A 20,409-nucleotide genomic window follows, 5' to 3' on the forward strand; every position below is an offset into this window, starting at 1 on the left:
TGATAGAAGGTACTTTGATATGGTGCATTATGCCTGTATTAAATTTATCTTAATATCATTCACACCAAAAATGTTTTTTTCTTTTCTCTTGTTACAATGAAGAGCTTCCAAAGCAGATGTTTGATAGCTTAATGACATCAAAGGAGGGTCTGAGAATAAAGAGTGTTGTTGACAATTGATTTTTCATTTCTTTATAGATAAAGTTGATCCCTAAGGTAAGAAATTTTAAATAAACTGCTGTAGAATGTACAAAGAAACGTTTTTAGTCGAGGTTTGGTGAGGGAGGAACTTTATCTCCAAACATAGTAAATGTCATTGAACAGAAAACCTCCCTGATGTCTTCTTCCTGGCTTTAGATAAATTTGAACACTTTTCCTGTCAAGTTGCCCTGACAGTTGCTCCCGTATGACGTGAATGCAGCATATGCCTCTCCCTTCAGTCTCCATGCAGTCCTCCCACACTCCTGCCAGCACAGTGTAAACAGCTTTGCACACACTTTAATTATACTGCAGCGTAATTGGCAGCCCTACTGTCTTCCTCCACACCCCAGTCATCAGGAACCTGAAGAGCAGCCCACCACTTCCTCTTTCCCCCATTGCTCGTCCCAGTAACCACATCACCGCCTTTAGTTGTATGACAGGGTGTCTGTGGCATGCTGAGAACATCCTGCAGGATAAGGAAGCAGAGATGAGTAAAATTCTACCGAGCCTTCCAGAGAGTCAGATTAGAGCTGGGGAAAGATGCAGAGAATGAGCGGGAGCATTGCACTCCAAAATCTGTCAGTTCAGCAAATGCTGCTTTATTTCCTTGTTCTAGTAGATATCTCCTGTTAATGTAGACACGAGGCACACATTTAGATTTTGGAGAATAATGCAGTGTTAAATAAAATAACTAGCCTTCTCAAGGTAGTGTTGTTATCACTATGATTGTCATTTTGTAGCCCAAGTCATTTAGTTTTAGAAGTCTACAGCTGCGGTCTCTGTACAAAGTGTCTTAAAACCTCTTGAAATCATATTAGTTGTATTCTCAATGAATATACATTACTGATCATTTTGCAAAAAGTACTCTAGGATTAAAGATTTTTTCCCATGTAGCCATTACATTCCTCTCATGTCAGCTGTATTTAATTTAATGAAACTGAATTAATTTAAACCAACTTGCTGGTGACTGTAAATCTATCATAGTAAACATCTTGTTTTCTTGTTATTTTTTTCAGTTACATTGTGGCTTGGTAAAGCAATTTTAAGCAAGGATTGTTTCCTTATTGGTGCATTCAAGTACAGCAAAAGTCAGCTGCCAGAAGGCATCCATTTCTACACAACCACAATACAGATACTGCACCTTGTTTGTAGCTGTTTTGTAGTCACTGCAACTGGTAACTGGTGTTAATGACAATATGGTTGTATTTGAGTATTGAGTTCAAATATCAACAATCTTTGTCCAAAATCGCAGACTGCACCTTTAACTAAATGGTTACCATATGTGTTGTTTTTGTAGTAAAGTATAGTTGGTAGTACACTGAGATTTCAAACACTTATCATCATTATTTTTTGTGCCATGACTGAGGGGCACAGTGTTATGTAACTGTAATTTGCATGCCTATTCAGTTGAAATCATTGCATTGTGGGATTTCTAGCAAAAAAAATCAAGTGTATTAAATTAGATTGCCATTGCACAGAGGACATGAAATGAACAAAAACAAAATATGCAGCTTAGCATTTAAACAGAAGTGCAAAAAGCAGTATGTGCAGAACAATGGTATTGTATTTTTATTGGTAATGCAAATACTAATAAACAGTAAGGGACAGATATTGATGCTATTTTCGTCCCATTGTGGAAAATTTTGAGGGTGCTCTATAGTACAGATATTCTGAACTTAGAATTTAGGCACTCAAATACATAAATAAATAAAAGAGGGTAAATTTAGCACACTATTGGAAATAGGAAATTATTTTGGACACAGCCCATGTGACAAAAAATGAACTTTTGACAGAAAAAATACTGTCTAACTAAATGCTCACTGTGATAAAACATATTTTTCATTGAATTTTAACCCTCAACACGATGATCAAACTTAACTTATATGACCTAAAAGCAATGGATGCGTGGAAGGTAGAGAATATTTATTTCTAAGGCATGCAAAACCACTAGCATAGTTCTTAGTGCTCATTATATACCAGCAGGGACATTTAGTGAAACTAAAGTTGCATTATTATTAAGTGTTTACAGTACCGTCCCATTTATGAGTTAGCTGTTCTTGAAGTTAAGTTGTACCCAATACAGAATAATTATGAAAAATTAAGTACTTGATCAGAACAGGAAGTAATTCAAGTCAAAGTCAGTAGCTTCTCAGGAATACTGGATACTCTCTTTCCCTCCAGGACAAATGGCTGCGTCCACCTTACCTGCAACTGCATCATGCGTTCTGATTCTCCTCCTCTCTCCGATCCACCCAAGTACAACATTTTGCCTTTTTCATTTGTCACATGGTTCACCAAGATTTCACGTTTGGTATACTTGGCAAAGGTGAATCTGAAACACAAGCACACTTGGTGGGCTTTCTTTTCTCTTCATGACCTTCGCTGTTGGCGTAAACAAATCCTAAGCATGACTGTAGGGAGGCAAGACCTTTCATCAGATTCTCCCAGTGGTTTCATCCCACTCTGCTGTGACGTCCTTGCATAAAACACTAGATTAACCAGACATAAGAGGTCAAAAACAATGGATGTTCGTCTATTCTGGGATCAGTAGATAATTGCAAAAAACCCCAACAGTGTCATCTTGTTAAGCTTATTACTGCTTTTGAGCCTGAACCCTCAATAATCCGTCTCATTTAATGAGTCTTTTGTCATTTCACTGAGTCTTTTGTTCTCCACACAGCAGGCTTTTTCAAGCTCATTCATTCAAAAATCCTGAATATCGGCGTCTCGGTCTGTTTTACACCATCAGCTCATCCTGCTGCTCCACTGATGCTAATAGCTACAACTGTTAGAGCGTAGTAATTGTACAAGTACACAATCAGATGCCAATTTGTCCACACGAACAGCCAATTAGTGATCGATGTGTGTTTCTGTGATGCTATTTAACCTGCCGTCTCTGATGATTTGACACCACTGGTTTCCAATGATCTTCTGTCTTTGTCTCTTTGGGTGCCTTAAATCAATTCTGGGCTGGAAAAGAGAAACTCCCAGTGGTGCACCAGCAACCTTGGCTTTTCTTCAGCACAGTAAACGTGGCTCTGTCTCTGTCTCCTCATTTTTCCTCTTAGTGCTCTTGTCATCTCTTTCTATTTTTGATTTGCAGCATTGTGCAATCAGCCACGAGAGCCTCATACTGTGCATGACTCTGGTTGTGAGGGTGTGATTTATATCCGTGCTGCACTCACATTATTAGACTGTGTTATGTCCAGGCGGCAGCAGTTGATAGTGATATGTGCGTGTTTTCCAGGGGCATCATTAACCCAGTGCCGGCCACTAAAAGCAGTCGGTCAGCGACGTTGCAGTGCGTCCACGTGGCGGAGGGACACAGTAAGGCTGTTCTGTGTGTCGACTGCACTGATGACCTTCTCTTCACCGGATCCAAAGGTCTATACCCATAGTCCCCTTCCCTTCCTATCTCTCTCATCTGTATTCCTTGCTTGTCTGCCTGTTACTGCTAATTTATCACATTTTGACAAGCTGATATGCTTATATATAACAGCAAATAAAACCTGACAGGGATTAATTAAGATTGTCATATGCATAGTGTGTGGATAAATGAGGTGATGGAATAAAATGACATTGTACATACAGTAAAAGTCTTGGGTGGCGGAGCTTTTTATAATGATTAATGAAGGTAAATAGACTGCCAGTCAACAAGATTGAGGTTCTTAAAGAGCTTCTTACTCTGTTACCTGATATAAAAATTGCTCTGTCTAACATCTACTTTGTTTTGCTATGATTAAAGGGATGGTATTTTTTTGAAGTGGGGTTGTATGAGGTACTTATGTATAGTCAGTGTATTAGCTGCAGTTGATGGCAGCTTGGCACGCCACCCATTTGGAGAAGCACGCAGGAGTACCAACACATACTCTAAGCAATGTACTGCTGTGGAGGGGGCAAAGTCAATTTCAGTTTAAGCATTTTGCTATATATAGAATATTTTCACTGCTTTACCTTGCCATCACACAGCCATTTCTGACGGGGGAACTGAAGCCCTTGTATCCATTTAAGCTCTCTTCAAGGCCACCACAGTCCTTTGACGAAAACAGTAATTTTACCTCGCAGAACACAGGAGTTGCTGATCTACCTCTGCCTCATTTGGTTAGCTTGTTTTGTTATTGTCTGACTTTGGTGTTTTAAAGGGTTAGTTCAGATTCACCAAAGTCACACAAACATACAAAAAAATTCACTGATCATGGCAACAGTAGACCAGTAACTCCCATGTTCAGTAAGCTAAAATTACTGTGTTTTCTCAATAGAGTTTGGCTGCTAGGGAGAGAGTGATGTAATAACTTTAGTTCCCCTTCAAAAATCATTATCTGATGGCAAAGTGGTGATAATATTCTTAGTCTATTCTTAGGAGTTATCCTTGATGCAAAATGAGCATATCATAATCTTTAAGATACACCTTTAGTTTTAAAGATTTCTACAGCATGTTTCCATCCAAGCACATCTACCTTCCTGAATTGCCAGTGCCAGCCTAATGCCAGGTAGCCAAAAAAAAAGACAATGTGGATATTTACTGATATTGTGTCATTTTGATCATAGGCTCTTGATTTAATTGAATCAATGTTGTGTCATGGCAGACGTCAAATTAGCAAATATTGTATTGTTGTCCAAAGAATAGATATTTTAGTGTATTGAGATGAAACTTGTGGTTTTGTGTCGGTACTTCCGACTACTTCTCCAAACTAAAGGTATAACAACCACAATCTACTGTCAGTATTAAACTGACTGTTATTAAGTAACTCATATAACCCTGCTTCAAAGGATCCAAACTATCCCCCAATGCGCAAGGTTTGTTATTTATGCCTCACTGCAAGATGCATTTCCTGTCAGTCTTTCTGTTGCTCCCTCTTTGACATCCTCTTCTCAGTCTACTTCTCCTACATTCCTAAATATATCATGAATGGAGATGCATGGTGACAGATTGTGTGTCTCCTTGCAGACCGGACCTGTAAGGTGTGGAACCTGGTGACGGGTCAGGAGATAATGTCCCTGGCTGGTCACCCCAACAACGTGGTCTCAGTCCGCTACAGCTCCAGTTTGGTCTTCACCGTCTCCACCTCCTACATCAAAGTCTGGGACATCCGGGACTCGGCCAAGTGCATCCGCGTACTTACGTGAGTCCATACAAAGAAACTGCAGTATGAAATGTCCTTTTTTCTTTTTGCTCAGCAGATTTTTTGTTGTTTAAGTAACTGTTGAAATTGAAATACCTTTTAAAAAAAAACAAAACAAAAAAAAACCCATTATTCTTAATTTTGTAACTTTTGAAATATCTTCCTCTGTGGTAGAGCTTGTGTTTGATATCACGGATTATGCATTACTGTCATTTTGCACACATTTTGCACCAATTTGTTTTTCAAAGAAATATTATCTTAACAGAAGTTTATTCCTAACTGTGATTTCAGTTATAGCTGTATGCTTTAGCTCCACCTCCACATCTTTCATAAGATTGTTTTAAGCAACAATTCCTTGACAAGATCACAAGTAAACAAGTGTGAATTTGCAATAGCTGCCTTTTCCCTGCCAAACTTCAGTCTCCAAGATCAAAAACTGTGGACAGCAATGGATGGAGAAACCTTTATGGACCAACCTTCTAACAGTGCAAGCTATTAAGCTGCTGGTCGCAGCTCAACATCTTACTAATGTCATGTCTCAACCAAATAATGTTGTATTTTATACACTTAAAGTGTTTCACACCTACATGCATAATACCTGTATGAATGTGGGAATACCTCCATTTTTCTAGACCCCTAATTACTTATGTGTCATCCATACGTCTTCAGGTCATCTGGTCAGGTTAATGTTGGGGACATCGGTGCGTCCAACACCAGCCGGACAGTCACCATCCCAGCAGGAGAGAACCAAATCAACCAGATCGCTCTCAACCCCAATGGGACGGTTCTGTACGCTGCTGCCGGAAACTCAGTCAGAGTCTGGGATCTGCGAAGGTAAGCAAAGGGGCTGTGATATGAGAAAATTGTGAACAGGAAGTGAGCGCCATACTGTTTTTTTATTGTAAAAACAGAGACTGAAAATACTGAGATTAACAGAAAAACTAAGCAGTGCTGAGGAAATATGAATCAAGATTCTCATGCTGCATTGTCTTTTTCTCACCTCAAATGTTTTCAGAAACATATTTTAGCTGTCATTTAACTGTAATTCAAGATTGTTTGTTTACAGCCAGCAGCCATATTGTTTTCTGTGGAATTTCTGCTGTATAGGCAGCCTAGTTTTATGAGAGGACCATCTTTCCAGCAGTGAAATACTTCTTTAATGATCACAATCCTGTCAACCTACAATGTACTTTGAGAAAAACGCCAAGATTCTAATTGTAAATGGACAAAAAAATTCTTTATTTGACATTCAAAATGTATTAATTTATAAGTAATTCTTTTAACAATGCTTCACTTTGCTTGATCAAAGAACATCATAAAGTTATTTGTGAGTTGCTCTCAACTGTAAATCATTTCTTATAGATACTGGACTTTATTGCAGAAAAAATATCTACAAATTCAATACAAAAGTCATTTTTTTACTGGATGACAATATGTTTCAGGAAACGGTTCCATATCTGAGTATTGTGTATTAAAATCCATTGTTACAAGTTACAATTCCAGTAGTCTCATTATTATCATCTGCATTTTTACTACATTCTCATTCTGATGCCGCCACACTACTTTGACGTGCATAACACACACTATGAGTTAACTCAGAGCCCAATTTCTTTTCCTATTCAATGTGAAACTTGACAGGCATCCAATCCAAAGCTGTCATCCATCATTTACCTGCAGCCAGTATACATTTTGATGAATTGTTCCCCTTAGAAAGAAAAAAAACAGACTATAATCAGCCGCCTGGATGATTGAAATAACTTTGAATCGATATGAACTGAGATTGAATGCTCTGAGCTCAATTCATTAAAACTTTGTTTATCCACATGACACTTTTTAACACAAGTGAATTATTTATAAAGTAAAACAGTGTTGGCAGCCCAAGCATCATGCAATAAAGACTAAAACTGTTATTTTATTTAATGTATTTTGTCTCTGTGACAGATTTGCATCCACAGGGAAACTTACCGGTCACCTGGGTCCAGTGATGTGTCTGACTGTGGATCAGTCCGGAAACAACCAAGACCTGGTGATCACCGGGTCCAAAGACCATTACATCAAGGTGAGCTTCCAGTGCTTCCAGCACCATTTTATCACCTGTTTTACATCCTGCACTTGCTTAATGTGTCCTCTTCGGTCTTTCCAAGAAAGCCAAAGATTAAACATGTGATTACAATATTATTGAAGAATTCAGGAAGGCAATATATATATATTTGTTAACGGGAACCTATTAATTCTTTTTCCTTATTTTTCTGTTATGTCTTGTCTGACGTATTAAATGTGGCCAAAATGATGAGGAAAACAAATGTAAAAGTAATCTCTGTGTGCCAAAATCCCTGGTTTACAGCCCGTTACATACACTGCTACATGTGGCTACAGGCTGACGTCAGGGAACCATGTAATCTTGGTTGCCTGTGTTGCTAATTTCCCCCAGATTTTGGATTATATTCTTACTGGAACATGTCCAGTTGTGTTTAGAAGCTTTTATTGGTGATATTTCATGCCAGAAAATGTCGCAGTCTTTTCCAACACTGCTAACACACATATAGCCACAAGTTAATGTCAGGTAAATGTAATTTTTTTGGTTGCTGATGTTGCCAGTTTATCCCAGATTTCAGATATTTCTAATCAAACGTCTGCTTGGATTTGGAAGCTTTTATTAGTGATATTAAATGTTTGAAAGTGCTGCTGTTCTCCATGACAGTCATTCCTCAGCTGCAGAAACAATACAAAGACTCTGAGATATGGAAGACCCGGAAACGCCGACCAATCACAGCAGACTGGGCTTTTTCAGAAGGGGGCTCAAAGAGACGAGCACTAAAAGAGAGTATCTCAGACAGAGGGTGAATACAGGTGTTACAGACAGTACAAGAGAAATCAAGTGTTTTGAACATTAAAGCATAGTGGAAACCAAAAAAATAAGTATGAACCTGAAAAAAAACCATAAAAGGTCATCTTAAAGTTGCATCATGCAAGATTACAATAGCATGATTACCTTGAGTATAATAAAATAATGAGAAAACATTTTTTTAGTTTAGTTTAAGTGTTGTGTGTGTAATGTGATTTCACAATAAAAGGCAAAGCACTGTATCTGTAACACGCGTTTAACATTGAGTGTTTGACTCTTGCAGCTGTTTGATGTGACTGAAGGCTCTCTGGGGAGCATCGGCCCCACACACAACTTTGAACCTCCCCATTACGACGGCATCGAGTCCTTGGTGATCCAGGGGGACATTTTCTTCAGTGGCTCTCGAGACAATGGCATCAAAAAGTGGGACCTGGACCGGAAAGACCTGTTGCAGGTAATGGATGAGTGAGATGGTAGATGTAGAGCTATAATACAAAGATAGACTGAGGAGGGATACAATTAAATATTTAGGTGTTTGCTTTGTTGCACAGTTCTGGATTGAGGCTAGGTGGGTTTATTTGTGCATCATCAAAAAGTGTAAAGAAAATATATTATAATAATAAATGAACTCAAATTCCAATCAATAAAACAGAGTAAACAGAAATTTAAAAAGTGAGAGGTGTGAAATGAATAATGCATATTGAATTTAATAAAAAGCAGTTGCAAAAAAAGTTTTCAGCCAAAACAACTGAGAGTTTGAGAAAACCTTATTGATTTTTTGCTTGTTTTTAGTTTAGAGGTGATATATTGGTGAGATACTTCTCATAACTTTTCAAACTTTCTCTTCAACAGCAAGTCCCGAATGCGCACCGTGACTGGGTTTGTGCGCTAGGCGTCGTCCCCGGGTCCCCGGCCCTGCTGAGCGGCTGCAGAGGCGGGGTGCTTAAGCTGTGGCACACAGACACACTGGGGACTCTGGGGGAACTGAAGGGCCATGAGAGCCCCATAAACGCCATCTCCACCAACAGCAGCCATCTGTTCACTGCCTCCGAGTGAGTGTGACACCGACACACACTCTCTGTGGCTTTCAGCAGGGCTCTCCCCTCAAATTTAATGAACGATAATCTGTCAGTGAACCCTCAGTGGACTTGAAATTCTTTAAGTCAACTGAAGAATACACTACTTCACTGAGAGGAGAACGGCAGTGTTGGGTCTGATCTGGTGGGGAGTTGCAGCAGTCCAGGATCAGACCCGTGGTACTGGAGTTTGACCTGTGAATGTTATTGACAGTGCAGGATTTAAGAGGCTTATGCAAAATCTGGAGCCAGGGTACAAAGTCCTTTGACAAAAAAAAAAAAAAAAGGGAACGAGCAGTCGAATCCTCATATTGGACAGTCAAATCCAATTTGCATCTAAAAAATCTGATTTGGGTACAGCCCTAGCTTTTAGTTAGACTTAGTATACATTTTAAGATTCTTGTGCTTTTCTATACATGTCCTGCCTTACATGTCATTAGTCGTGTGATTATTCTAGTTTTAAAACAAGCTCAGTCACAGTGCTTCAAACCCGACTGCATCTGGATAGTGAAACAGGCGCTAAAGCTCCACAGTTCGATGTAACATCATGATGGTCTGTATATTATGTAGCATCTTGCTGTCTGACTGCATCTAGATTTTTTTTCGGTTTCTTACTGTTTGGTGTTCCTGTCTTCCAGTGACCGGACTGTGAAGATCTGGCGTGCACGTGGTGGACTGGACAGCACTTTAGAGGCGGTTGACAATGTGGACGAGGTGGCCAGTAACTGAACACACTGAAAGGACACTAACAGCATCTTATGATGCTGCTGCCCTGCACTTTGACCCTTAACTTTTCAAGCCTAACGCTGACTCCTAAAACATATACCTTCCATGCCATGTAACCTTTGTGACTGAGCCAACAGGAAAGTAATCTCATCTCAGCAGAACTAGCACAATCACTCTTTCGTTAGACTCTGTTTGCTCAGAGCGTCGTGCTAATCAGTTTTACTTCATTGTATTGGTAATGACTCTTTGCAGCATCTTTTTCTCCTCCGCGCTGTAGATGATACGTCACCGTGAGTGAAGATAGGAACTTGTACCTGTAAGACGTTCATTTAAGAGTTGAACACAAAAAACAGACTCATAGAGAGTATTTCAGCTGCAGAGCTCTTTTCAGCTCTGTGCCAGGATAAAGTACACCTGCAGACACACGCTTAACCAAGAAAAGGTTAGCAGTGTTAGATTAGAAGAAAATAGACAAGACGTAGAGTGTTAGAGTAGAAATGTGTGGCAGAGCTAACGGGTTGGTAGCTGGTCTTCACAACCCCAGTTCTCCAGTTTCTTGGGATTGTTTGGATTGTTTCTCTGTACTTGAAGCAGAGCCATTGCCCCTGTGCTCCACCCCCATCCCCCACCCCCCACACACAATTAAAAAAGTGGCTTTACTGTATGTGAAAAAGACAAATCACTTTTCCCCTTAACTTCCCTCTCCTGCTTTTGTGCTCTGAATTTTACTGCTGTTTAAGATCAGCAACTAAAATTGTGCAAACTCTCATCTTTGTTGTCCTGCATTGCACTCGTAAACAGAACACACTGTACGGTAACAGTTCCACTTTAAAGCAAAAGATTGACATCTTTTGGAAATTAAAATTGTTTGCTTTCTTTCTGGAAGTTGGAAGACACCAAGCTCATATCTGTCTGTTCAACATAAGGCCTGCAGCTCCTTAGCTTAGCATACAGACTGGAAACCAGGGGAAACAGCTTGCCTGGCTCTGTCCAATAGTAATTAATGCTGACAACCAGCACCTCTTAAGCTCATTAATTATGCCACATCTTGGTTGTTTAATCTGCACAGAAAAAAGGTGAAAATGTTAAAATGACAAATCCTTTAACTCCATTTGTACACTTTGATTTTGGTATGGGTGAAAGTGGAAGTTGACACGTTTTTTGCTTTAGGTTGTAATGAGGTGTTAATTACACATTGCAGTGACGACAGAATAACGATATCATAAGTGTTAAGACTATAGCCTTGCTTTTACTATGCAATTCTCTCTGCCACTGGTTACTGTCTTTGGGGAAAATGAATGTTCGATTCACGACACAAAGGAGGTGCGTCAACCATTGTGTCAGGAAAAAAACAAACTACAAAGAGGATAGCGCTTTTGTTTTCAGTGATCGCTATCGGTGGCTATCTCGATTGAATTGCTCAGTGGTGCATGAAGCTAAATAATAACACAAAATCTATTTAATCATGCGGCCCTTCTGTGTTATTGACCTGATGACGAACGAGTCAGTTTGCGGGGTTGCGACATGCCAAAAAATGTATCCACTGATTAACAGACGTCTCTTTCACACTGTAAGTCTATGGGGAAAAGTCTTTTTTGGCCCAGTGGCATCAAATGACGGAGTGGGAAGTGCCACTATGTTCCTAAATTGCTATCTCCAGTCACCAAAGAGTATCAGTGTGAGGTATTTGCTGTTACTTTCCCCAGTTAACAAAATTGGTGGACAAAAAGGAAATGCAGTGTACCCTGTGTTGTTTGTAGTTGCTAGGCTCTAAGGACAACAGAGAGCTTTTTGCAACGGATGCACCAGCAATCAAACCACTGGCGGGGGAGGGTTAAAAAGTTTTCTGTTTCCACTGAAAACAAACACGAATAAATGACCTAATTAGGAACTCTGGAGGAGCCGCCAGGCAAATTTTGTTACTTTCAGCCCACTTTAACAATGCATCAGCTAAGTCTCGGGGGGGCGAGGGCTAAGATTTTGTGCTGATCTGTTTTAGCCACAAATGGCCAAGACTTCCTCTACTGTGCGAAAGTCATTTTAGCTAATCTCTGTAAACTGCATATGAATGCAGTTACATAAATATAATATATCATTGTCAGACTAAAGCTGATTAGTTTCGTGTTTGCATTTAGGCCACTGTGATATGTTACATCGCCCCACCATGATTGGTCAAAAGTCCTTGGACTATGAATAGAAACTTCCAAAATTAGAATCTGCACACATATGCAGAATCTGTTCATAAAGATTAGCCAGAGCCAAGCTAGCAGTCGCAGTTTTTTATGCTAAGCTAAACTAACTGGCTGCAGCTGATCTCATCTAATTCAGAAAGCAAGTAAGCGTATTTCCCAAAAATGTCGAACTATTCCTGAAACTCTTGAGCACTTGTGAAAACTGACACAATTAGTCTTTGAAAAACACTTAATCCTTTGTAAATGTGAGCAGGTTCAGCGTTTGACGATATTCTACACATGTTCGTGTTTCATCGTATGTAAAAGCATTTGTTCACTCTTCACATGTTGCAGTTTACGCTCACTGAACCCACACTACTGAGTCTTTGTCGAATTCCCATGCTGCTAAGTCGTGTGCTCACCTTCTTCAACCCTATAAGAGGGCTTCTCGTCATGGACTCCGGGTGAGGTCCGCTCAGCACCGAGCAATGTGTATGTATATATATGTAATGGTATCTTTTTTGTTTCTGGAGAGGAGAGGCCTTCAGACTCTGCCTGTGTTGTGACCGACGTCTGTCTCCCAGTTCTGATCCTTGTGGGGCCTTCCTGGAGACGCTCGTGGTCTCCCTGATGTTACTGACGTGTCTGTCGCGATTGTGTGCTGTCACTTTTGAATGTTTGGTGAAACAGCAGTTGTAAGCATTATTCAAGTACATATCTAATGTATGTAAACCATGTATTTAAGAGAAGAAATCTGACTGAATGTTAGTTTCGTGGGACCACAGATCTCAGCGCAGTCTCACACGAGAGCCAAGAGGACCAGAATTGGCGTTAAGACTAACGAGCTTTAAAGCTTAGGACGGAGCTTTTCCTCCAATGAGGAGGCAGATTGTGTTTAGTGGCCTACGGTTAGTTTTTTTCTCTATGTTTTGTTTGTTATGCTGTCCCTGTTTCACATATCCTGGGCGTTCCCACACTGCAGTTTTAGCAGCCATTCCCAAGTGGCGGACTCTGTAGCGATTCTAATGTCAGATGCCTTGGTGAGAATAAACGCCATCTGTCAAAAACAACCAACTCTGTGTTTTACTTCCTGGTTCTGTCCGTCATTTAAAGACTTGGTAGTTATGTAAATATATCTATAGGTTAGTTAATATATCTACATTGTTTGGTATTGCAATACAAATACAACAACAGTCTCAGTAATGTAGAAATCCCAGTCTCCATAAACATGGACCAATGCCTCCTCAGGCTTGTTGTGTCGACAAATTAGAGCAAACTGAGAGTGACTAAAGACATTTTCTGCATTATTTTACTTTATATTAGTTAGTTTTGTAGGCACAATTTTTTTTCTTGAGTCTAGATCTTATTTTATTTATTTATTTTATAAAAGGTCTTTTGACACCTAATTTTAGTTCTTAGTTTAGTTTAAGTTAACTATAATCATAATTTTGGAAACACTTTAAGATGCCATTTTACATTTATAAACAGTATAGAAATTTAATAGTTATAACACACTAATTGATAAGGACATTTTAAACGGTTACTGATGTATACTTATAGTGTGTCAACAATTATAACTTCTACATTATTACAACTGTGTTTGAATTATTATAATTACTATTGTTAATAAAGTAGCATTGGTGGCTGCAAAGATAGCACATTTCTAGTGTCCCTTTGTTTTTGTTCTTTGTTTTTTTTAATTACCATATTTTCTGATTTTAAACCTCCAGCACTGCTTTTGAAAGTTTTTCATTCCCTTTTAATATTTCCTGCTCTAATTCCCAGAGTTTTTGTGTTTCTTTCCCCGGGTGCAGGTGAAGCTGCTCTCAGTAAAGCAGATGGTGGTTTAAGGAAGGAATCGAAAGTTGCTTCCAGATGTTTGAAACGGCGACCACAAGGTGGCAGTAACAGCGCCTACAGGACTGACCAGAGACAGTGGAAGTCCTCCTCAGAGCTGTCCAAAAACACCCTCACTGACACATATGGTAAGAGGCAGAGGAATATTTCAGATTCCTATACTTTTGATCCCCAGATGAACCCACTAGTTGACAACCTAGAGCGTATCATTATGGCTGAAGATCTGCGTTAGTGCCATGGGCCTGTTTTCCAACATATTTAGAATACCCAGGAAGGCACTCCAAGCACCCCAAAAATACTGAAATCAAGGAAGGGGAATATTAAAAAGCCTTAATTGTTGTAGCTAAATCATTGAAAGAGCCAGCATGTTTTGACCACTGCAGGTCTTTGTCAGGGCTTTAATGTGCCTGTGAGCTAGCAGTAGATGCACAGTTCCTTCTGCCCGTGATACATTTGGGGGTAGATTGGTCGAAAGAAAATACTTACTACTACTACTGCAACTCACACCAAAACAGTCTAGACTGATAGGTAGCACTACAGGTAAGAGGAAAAATATGTACTTTTGATTTGAGAGTGAACTCTTGCCTTCAACTAAACCAGAATTTAAAGATGGCAGGTGTTTAATGTGATTTGCAGATTATAAATGCCAGATTTTTGGCTGTATATATTTAAAAAAAAAAAAAAAATCGACCAATATCTTACAAGTCTAACACAAAGATGTGATGTTGTCACAATCCAGCAAGAATACTTACACTGACACTTTGTTCAGATGCTTAATGAACGACTCAGGGGGGCCATCAGGGTCTGCCGTCATAAATCTGTAGGACCGTCTGACAGGCAGCGCCAATCACCGGCCACCTGATGTGAGCGTTATACTGTGACATGAGGTTATGTCGGGTTGATTTTGACCCAGAGCTCTTCAGAAGATGTGTATTTTTGCGCCATGAGTCTCTGAACACCAACAGAAAGTCTTTAAATCACTTCCACTGTACTCAGACGCACCGCTTGTTTAACAAAGCTGTCACCATTACAGCTACTCCTGCTGACTTTTTCACAAACCGCAGATGTGTTCATTGGTCAGTCGCCACTTTCTTTGATGTGAGTCTATTAATCCTCATTTAAAAACAGCACAACCAGCTGTTTCTCAAGATGCAGAGATATGCACATTTTTACCCGAGCACTGCTGCTCGCTGCCAAGCACATCTCCGGCCCTTAGAGAGAGATTTTGACCTGCATCAGCACAAAGTAGTTCTGAAAAACCCTTTTATACTGAACAATGTCAAATCTCACCAGGTGATTTTTACTGTTCTTTCTTAAAATAACTCATTAATGTGGCTGTGCCATTTAACCTGCATTCATATACTGTATGACAAAAAAAAACATCATTACCATTGCATGAGGTCTGAAAGCCATTCTAGTTTTGTCTTTCTCTTCTGTTGTTAGTTGGTAAAGTAAGAAATTGTGGAAAAACAAATTTTCTCTCAATTACTTTCCCTTACATTGGAAACAAACATAGTAGAGAACGCAGTTTGAACATTTCAGCTTCTCAGATGTGATAATGTGCTGCTTTATGTTATCTTATACTACGACAAATTTTATATCTTTGGGTTTTGGACTGTTGGTTGGACAAAATAAGACAGTTGATGACATGGCCTTGGGCTCTCAGATATTGTGATGGCCATTCTTTCTGTTTTGGAGACCAAATGATATCTATTAAGGTATCGTAAGAAAATAATCATTAGATCAGTTTGTAATGAAAATAAATGTTAGTTGCAGCCCTGCTTCACACGATACCGTGTTTTGATGCCATTATACAGAAAAAACATATAATTTTCATTTCCCAAGATTTAGCCTAATGTATTTAAGTTTTGGAAATTTTGGAAGCTTTTTTTTAATATACAAAGAGCAGGTGCCTTTCGAAAAGAACTATAACTAATTTTTTGTTTAACCAGTTGCAAATTATCTAGAAACAAACTGTAAAAAAAATAAAATAAAATAAAAAAAAATGTAGTGGTAGCCACTATTTTGATAATCCACCCTTTAAGTAAGATTTTAACCAAAGTCTGCCAAATATTTGATGGTTTCAACCTCTCAAATGTGAGAATTTGCATTTTTATCTTGTCCATATAATATGGATTAAATATTTCTAGGGTTAAGGACTGCTGGTTGGACAAAACAAGACACTGATGGGCAATTTTTAACAGATTTTTATTTCAGAGACAATTAAGAACAACAAAACAATTAAGTGATTAATTGAGAAAATAATCATCAGATTTATTTATAACAGAAATAAATGTTAGTTGCAGCCCTAATATACAATGTACAGTAATTTTTCCCCATTGCATCCAATCAAACTATCATTTTCTGCACATTTCCCCCAATTTAAGCTTAATATATTAAATATCTCTGGAAGGTTTTTGATCTTAGTTAGTGCCTTGAATAAAGTTCAGTGGGTTTGAGCAGCTGCACCAAATGAGCTTGTAATAATTGATCCAGCAGTGGGTTGCGCATGGTGGAGGAGGTTAATACATTTTAGAAAAACACTATGTATCTATTACAGAAAGACTATGTTTCTCTGGCAAATTACGAGAAAGGGAGATTGAGGAGACAGTCATTAAAAACTGTCAGAGCAGCTTCACACTCCGATAATTTGAAATCTATTTGTGTCACTGAGGCATGAATATAATACAGTTCTGTCAGTCCAGATACACTGGTAGCTTAATGCAAAAAATACTTCACAAGTTAAGGGATTATGGGAAATTCAAGTCATGCAAGCACTTTGATTAGACTCAACTCAAGCTTCAGATTCAGATATTAATGAATTAATTTTGAATTCATTTTTTCATTTCTTTTTTCATTTCATTTTTCTGTCATGTTTCAATACTGTCAAATAGTAATCCTGGAACTATAATCTTTCCTGGCGATTATGGATCTCCAAAGACTTATTAACAAACGCAAGGGAAGAATAGAAATTTGTCTTGGAGCAATTACAAGCAGTCCCCCAATGAGGAGTTCATAAAATAGTTTCCCCAATATTAAAGCTCATTTGTCAGACAGCTACATCAAGAAGTGGGGCAACCCTCCCTTCTCTATATCACCGCCTCACCACTTCTTGAACAGTCCCTCAGCTGCTGTATGAAGCGCTTATTGCACTTGTACTGAATAAAAGCGGAGATGATTTAGACTCATCATATCACCCCATGTCATCGCTCCCAGCTGACCGAAGCGGATTGAAACAAGGGTCTGCAGTCACTCTAGTAGCTCTTTGAGGATATACCCAGGCACAGGGGTGCTTTGAGCAAAATGCTAACGTCAGCATGTTTTTTAATCCCCGTAAACCCATTTCTTGGTTAAATAAAGGTCAAACACCAAATAAAGAGCCGTGTGTTTTCTGTATGTTGATGGGTTTTTTTCTTTCTCTGAATATAGCTTCACAGTATCCTGTTTGCAATGGTTTCCAAACTATTTTTCTTACAACAAGAATTAAACTATTACTAAATAATATAGTAAATAGTTAATAAACTAATTAACTAAAATTTCAGAAAACTTTGAGAAAATTTTGTTCTCTGTTTCCCAAAGCCCAAGTTGATGTCCTCACATTCTTTGTTTTGTCTGAGACCAAAAAATATTCAATTTACTGTCACTGAGGACTGAAGGTTAAAAAATCACTAAAACCTATTAATTGCTTATCAGATTACTTTCAGATCATTTTTATAATAGGCCTGTTAGGTATAAAAATCTGGTATTATCCCAAAACCAAGCAGCTACAGTTTAGCTAGAATTTTTGTCAGAATACATGTAGGCAGAGTGATGCTTAAAATGTCATTTTATTCTATCTTAACTGAGTTTATTGTGTTTTTATTGTTTAACTGTCATTGTACTGCCTCTTTGCCTATGTAAAGAACTTTTCATTGCATCTGCATTTGAAATATGCGTTATCAGCATGCAAGGCAGGTTTGATGTTTACCATGTTCCCATCTTAGCTTTATTTGTTAACAAACCAGCATGTGGTAAGTAGCCTCAAACCACAGTATGGCACTGTATGTTACAATTCATCTGAGGAGTGGTGTGAATGTCTGTGCCAAAGTTCATTGCAATGCATCCAAAATTCTGCTATCCCGTAGATGCAGAGATATTTCAAAGGGTCATTGAAAACCTGCTGAATGCAATGAAGAGTGTCATGGGTATCATCAACATCATAAGGACTGATCCTCTGATCGTCATAAATATCTGCACCAAATATTGTGACAATAAATCCAGATGTTGTTGAGATATTTCAGTTTTCATTACTCCCCATTTGTAGCACTGTATTCACACCAGAGATCCATCACACATTATCTTATCTCACAATTTACTCTATTCATTTTATATTTTTCTAAGAAGTTCCATTATAATGTGGCAAAAAGACATCTTATTGTCCCATTTATAAAATCTATAGATTGGCTCTGGATTCTACCAACTATTTTGTCCTACATTTTGGTGCATGGACTTTTCCAGTGCAGTCCCTTATCTCCTGTCATGTTTGCATTGGAGTTAGAGCCAAAACAGCTGTGGCTGTTCTTCAGAAGTATCAAGTATTTATATGCTGCTGATTATTAACTTTACAGACCTAATCCAGAACACAGTGTACTTGTCAACTACTGCAAAAACAGTCATTAAATGTGTGAAGCTGAGAGTTTTCGCACTTGATCAGGATTTCAAATGTCTTCTGTATTCCTGGCATGAAGCAGAATGAGCAAGGTGATGCCAACAGTCTTTCTCATTGTCTTTGTGTTTAACCCACTTGGATAAAAGTCTCAAAGATGGAAAATGTGTAGTCACAGGACAGCCGTCTGCAGCACTGTGACACCACGAGAGGACAAAATCAAATGGATTCATAGAGGTCATTCATGTCTTATTCATTTTTTTCTCCAAATGTCTTTGAGGAAAATGAGAGTCAGATCATCTTGTGGGCGTTTTTACGTTGTACAAATTGCCAGGTGCTGAATTCAGGTAGAGATGAGGGGGCTGTGGTGTAACTATATGCATCATTTTAGCCAGAAAATTACACTGAGATTGTGGAAGTCACATTTAGTTTCTGAAATGTGATTCAGAGTAATGGATGAGATATTAACATGCAGAAAAGTTGCAGAGCTCTGTGACCAAAACATGTAATACAGGAGTGAGAGGTATATTTCGGTTTTGGAATTACTGTAATATTCAAAGGCCCACAAACTCAATGCAATGTAGTATATAATATACATGACTTTACTGAACATAGGCTTATTTTTGTAGTGTCTTAACACTATATCAATAAAAAAAAAATACAAGATATATTTATAAAATACCATAAAACATGATGTTATAATATCATTCTACCAAAACTATAAAGACTAGATGAGATGATACTTTTATAAACTAATTACTGAATGCCTCCTGTTTGGAGAAGCAGCCAGGAATAGCTCCACAGAAGCTAAGCAATGTACAAATTTGGACATTGGCAGCAGCAAAATATATTTTAGCCCCCCTAAAAAAAGGGACCACACCAAAAAAATCAATAACAGTTTAAGTATATGCCATATTTTGAATATGTTCACTGTATACCTTGCTGTCAGACAGCCTTTTTAAATAAGGAAAACAATTTACATTTTTAGTTTCCCATCAGTGCCACCACACTCCACTGAGAAAAGCTCATTTCAGCTTGTGGAACATGGGAGCTGCTAGTCTATCTCTGCCCTTATCAGTTTGTTTATTTGTGTTAGTTGTTGACTTTGGTGAATCCTAACTAAATCTTTCAAAACGCCAGAGTCACACAATAACTAAATTACCGTTAATGAAGTCTGGTTGTGAAGAGTGGGATTTAACAGCTTCGGTTCCTCGTTGGAAATCGCTGACGGGTAGCAATGTAAAGTGGTGAAAATATTATAAATACAGTGTACACTTAAACTAAAACTGACTTTATTTTAGGTGGGACTTATTTTAGATTGTCTAAAATTTGTTTCACTGCTGCCTCTGGCTACAGTAGTGCATTGTTTGGCATCTGTGGCAGTACTCCTGTCTGCTTCTCCAAACTGGGGGCGTGCAGACTGCCATCTACTGGTAACATAGTATGGACAAGAAGCTCATGCAACCCCATATAAAAAGATCTAAAATATCCCTTTAATTTGAGTCTCATGACCCTCCTGAGGTCACAAAATAAATGCGATGACGCGCATGGGACCAAAATTAGAAAGAAAGACAAAATTACTTGACTTATTGCTTTTCACCTTGCAACAAAAACATTGAATGTCAGTGAAAACCAATATCACCACATGGAAACCACATGGCTCTTTACTTCACATATCAAACAGGTGTTTAACCCGCAGAATGAACTCTCTGTCTGTTTGTTCAGATTAATTGGAGCTGGCATGCACATTTCCCATTTATAGCTCT

General features: G+C 38.6%; 1 protein-coding gene across 8 annotated transcripts in view; it reads left to right on the forward strand.

Moving 5' to 3' along the window:
- Nucleotides 1–13,211, forward strand: part of kif21a (kinesin family member 21A) — a 60,845-nt gene extending 47,634 nt beyond the window's left edge. For 4 of the 8 annotated variants that reach the window (XM_042495774.2, XM_042495775.2, XM_042495778.2 and 1 more), the window contains 7 exons: nt 3,448–3,584; nt 5,149–5,323; nt 5,993–6,157; nt 7,265–7,382; nt 8,452–8,622; nt 9,021–9,220; nt 9,883–13,211. In XM_042495774.2, coding sequence (XP_042351708.1) covers nt 3,448–3,584; nt 5,149–5,323; nt 5,993–6,157; nt 7,265–7,382; nt 8,452–8,622; nt 9,021–9,220; nt 9,883–9,973 — 1,057 coding nt within the window. In that variant the 3' untranslated portion in view covers nt 9,974–13,211. Of the gene's footprint in view, nt 1–524; nt 678–2,381; nt 2,457–3,447; nt 3,585–5,148; nt 5,324–5,992; nt 6,158–7,264; nt 7,383–8,451; nt 8,623–9,020; nt 9,221–9,882 lie in introns of all 8 variants that reach the window. The other 4 variants (XM_088080202.1, XM_088080203.1, XM_088080205.1 and 1 more) reach the window with 2 other exon arrangements.
- The last annotated feature ends 7,198 nt before the right edge of the window (nt 13,212–20,409 follow it).

This window comes from Plectropomus leopardus, chromosome 7, assembly GCF_026936395.1.
Source record: "Plectropomus leopardus strain MGB_pleo_1.0 chromosome 7, ASM2693639v1, whole genome shotgun sequence".
Classification (NCBI taxonomy): domain Eukaryota; kingdom Metazoa; phylum Chordata; class Actinopteri; order Perciformes; family Serranidae; genus Plectropomus; species Plectropomus leopardus.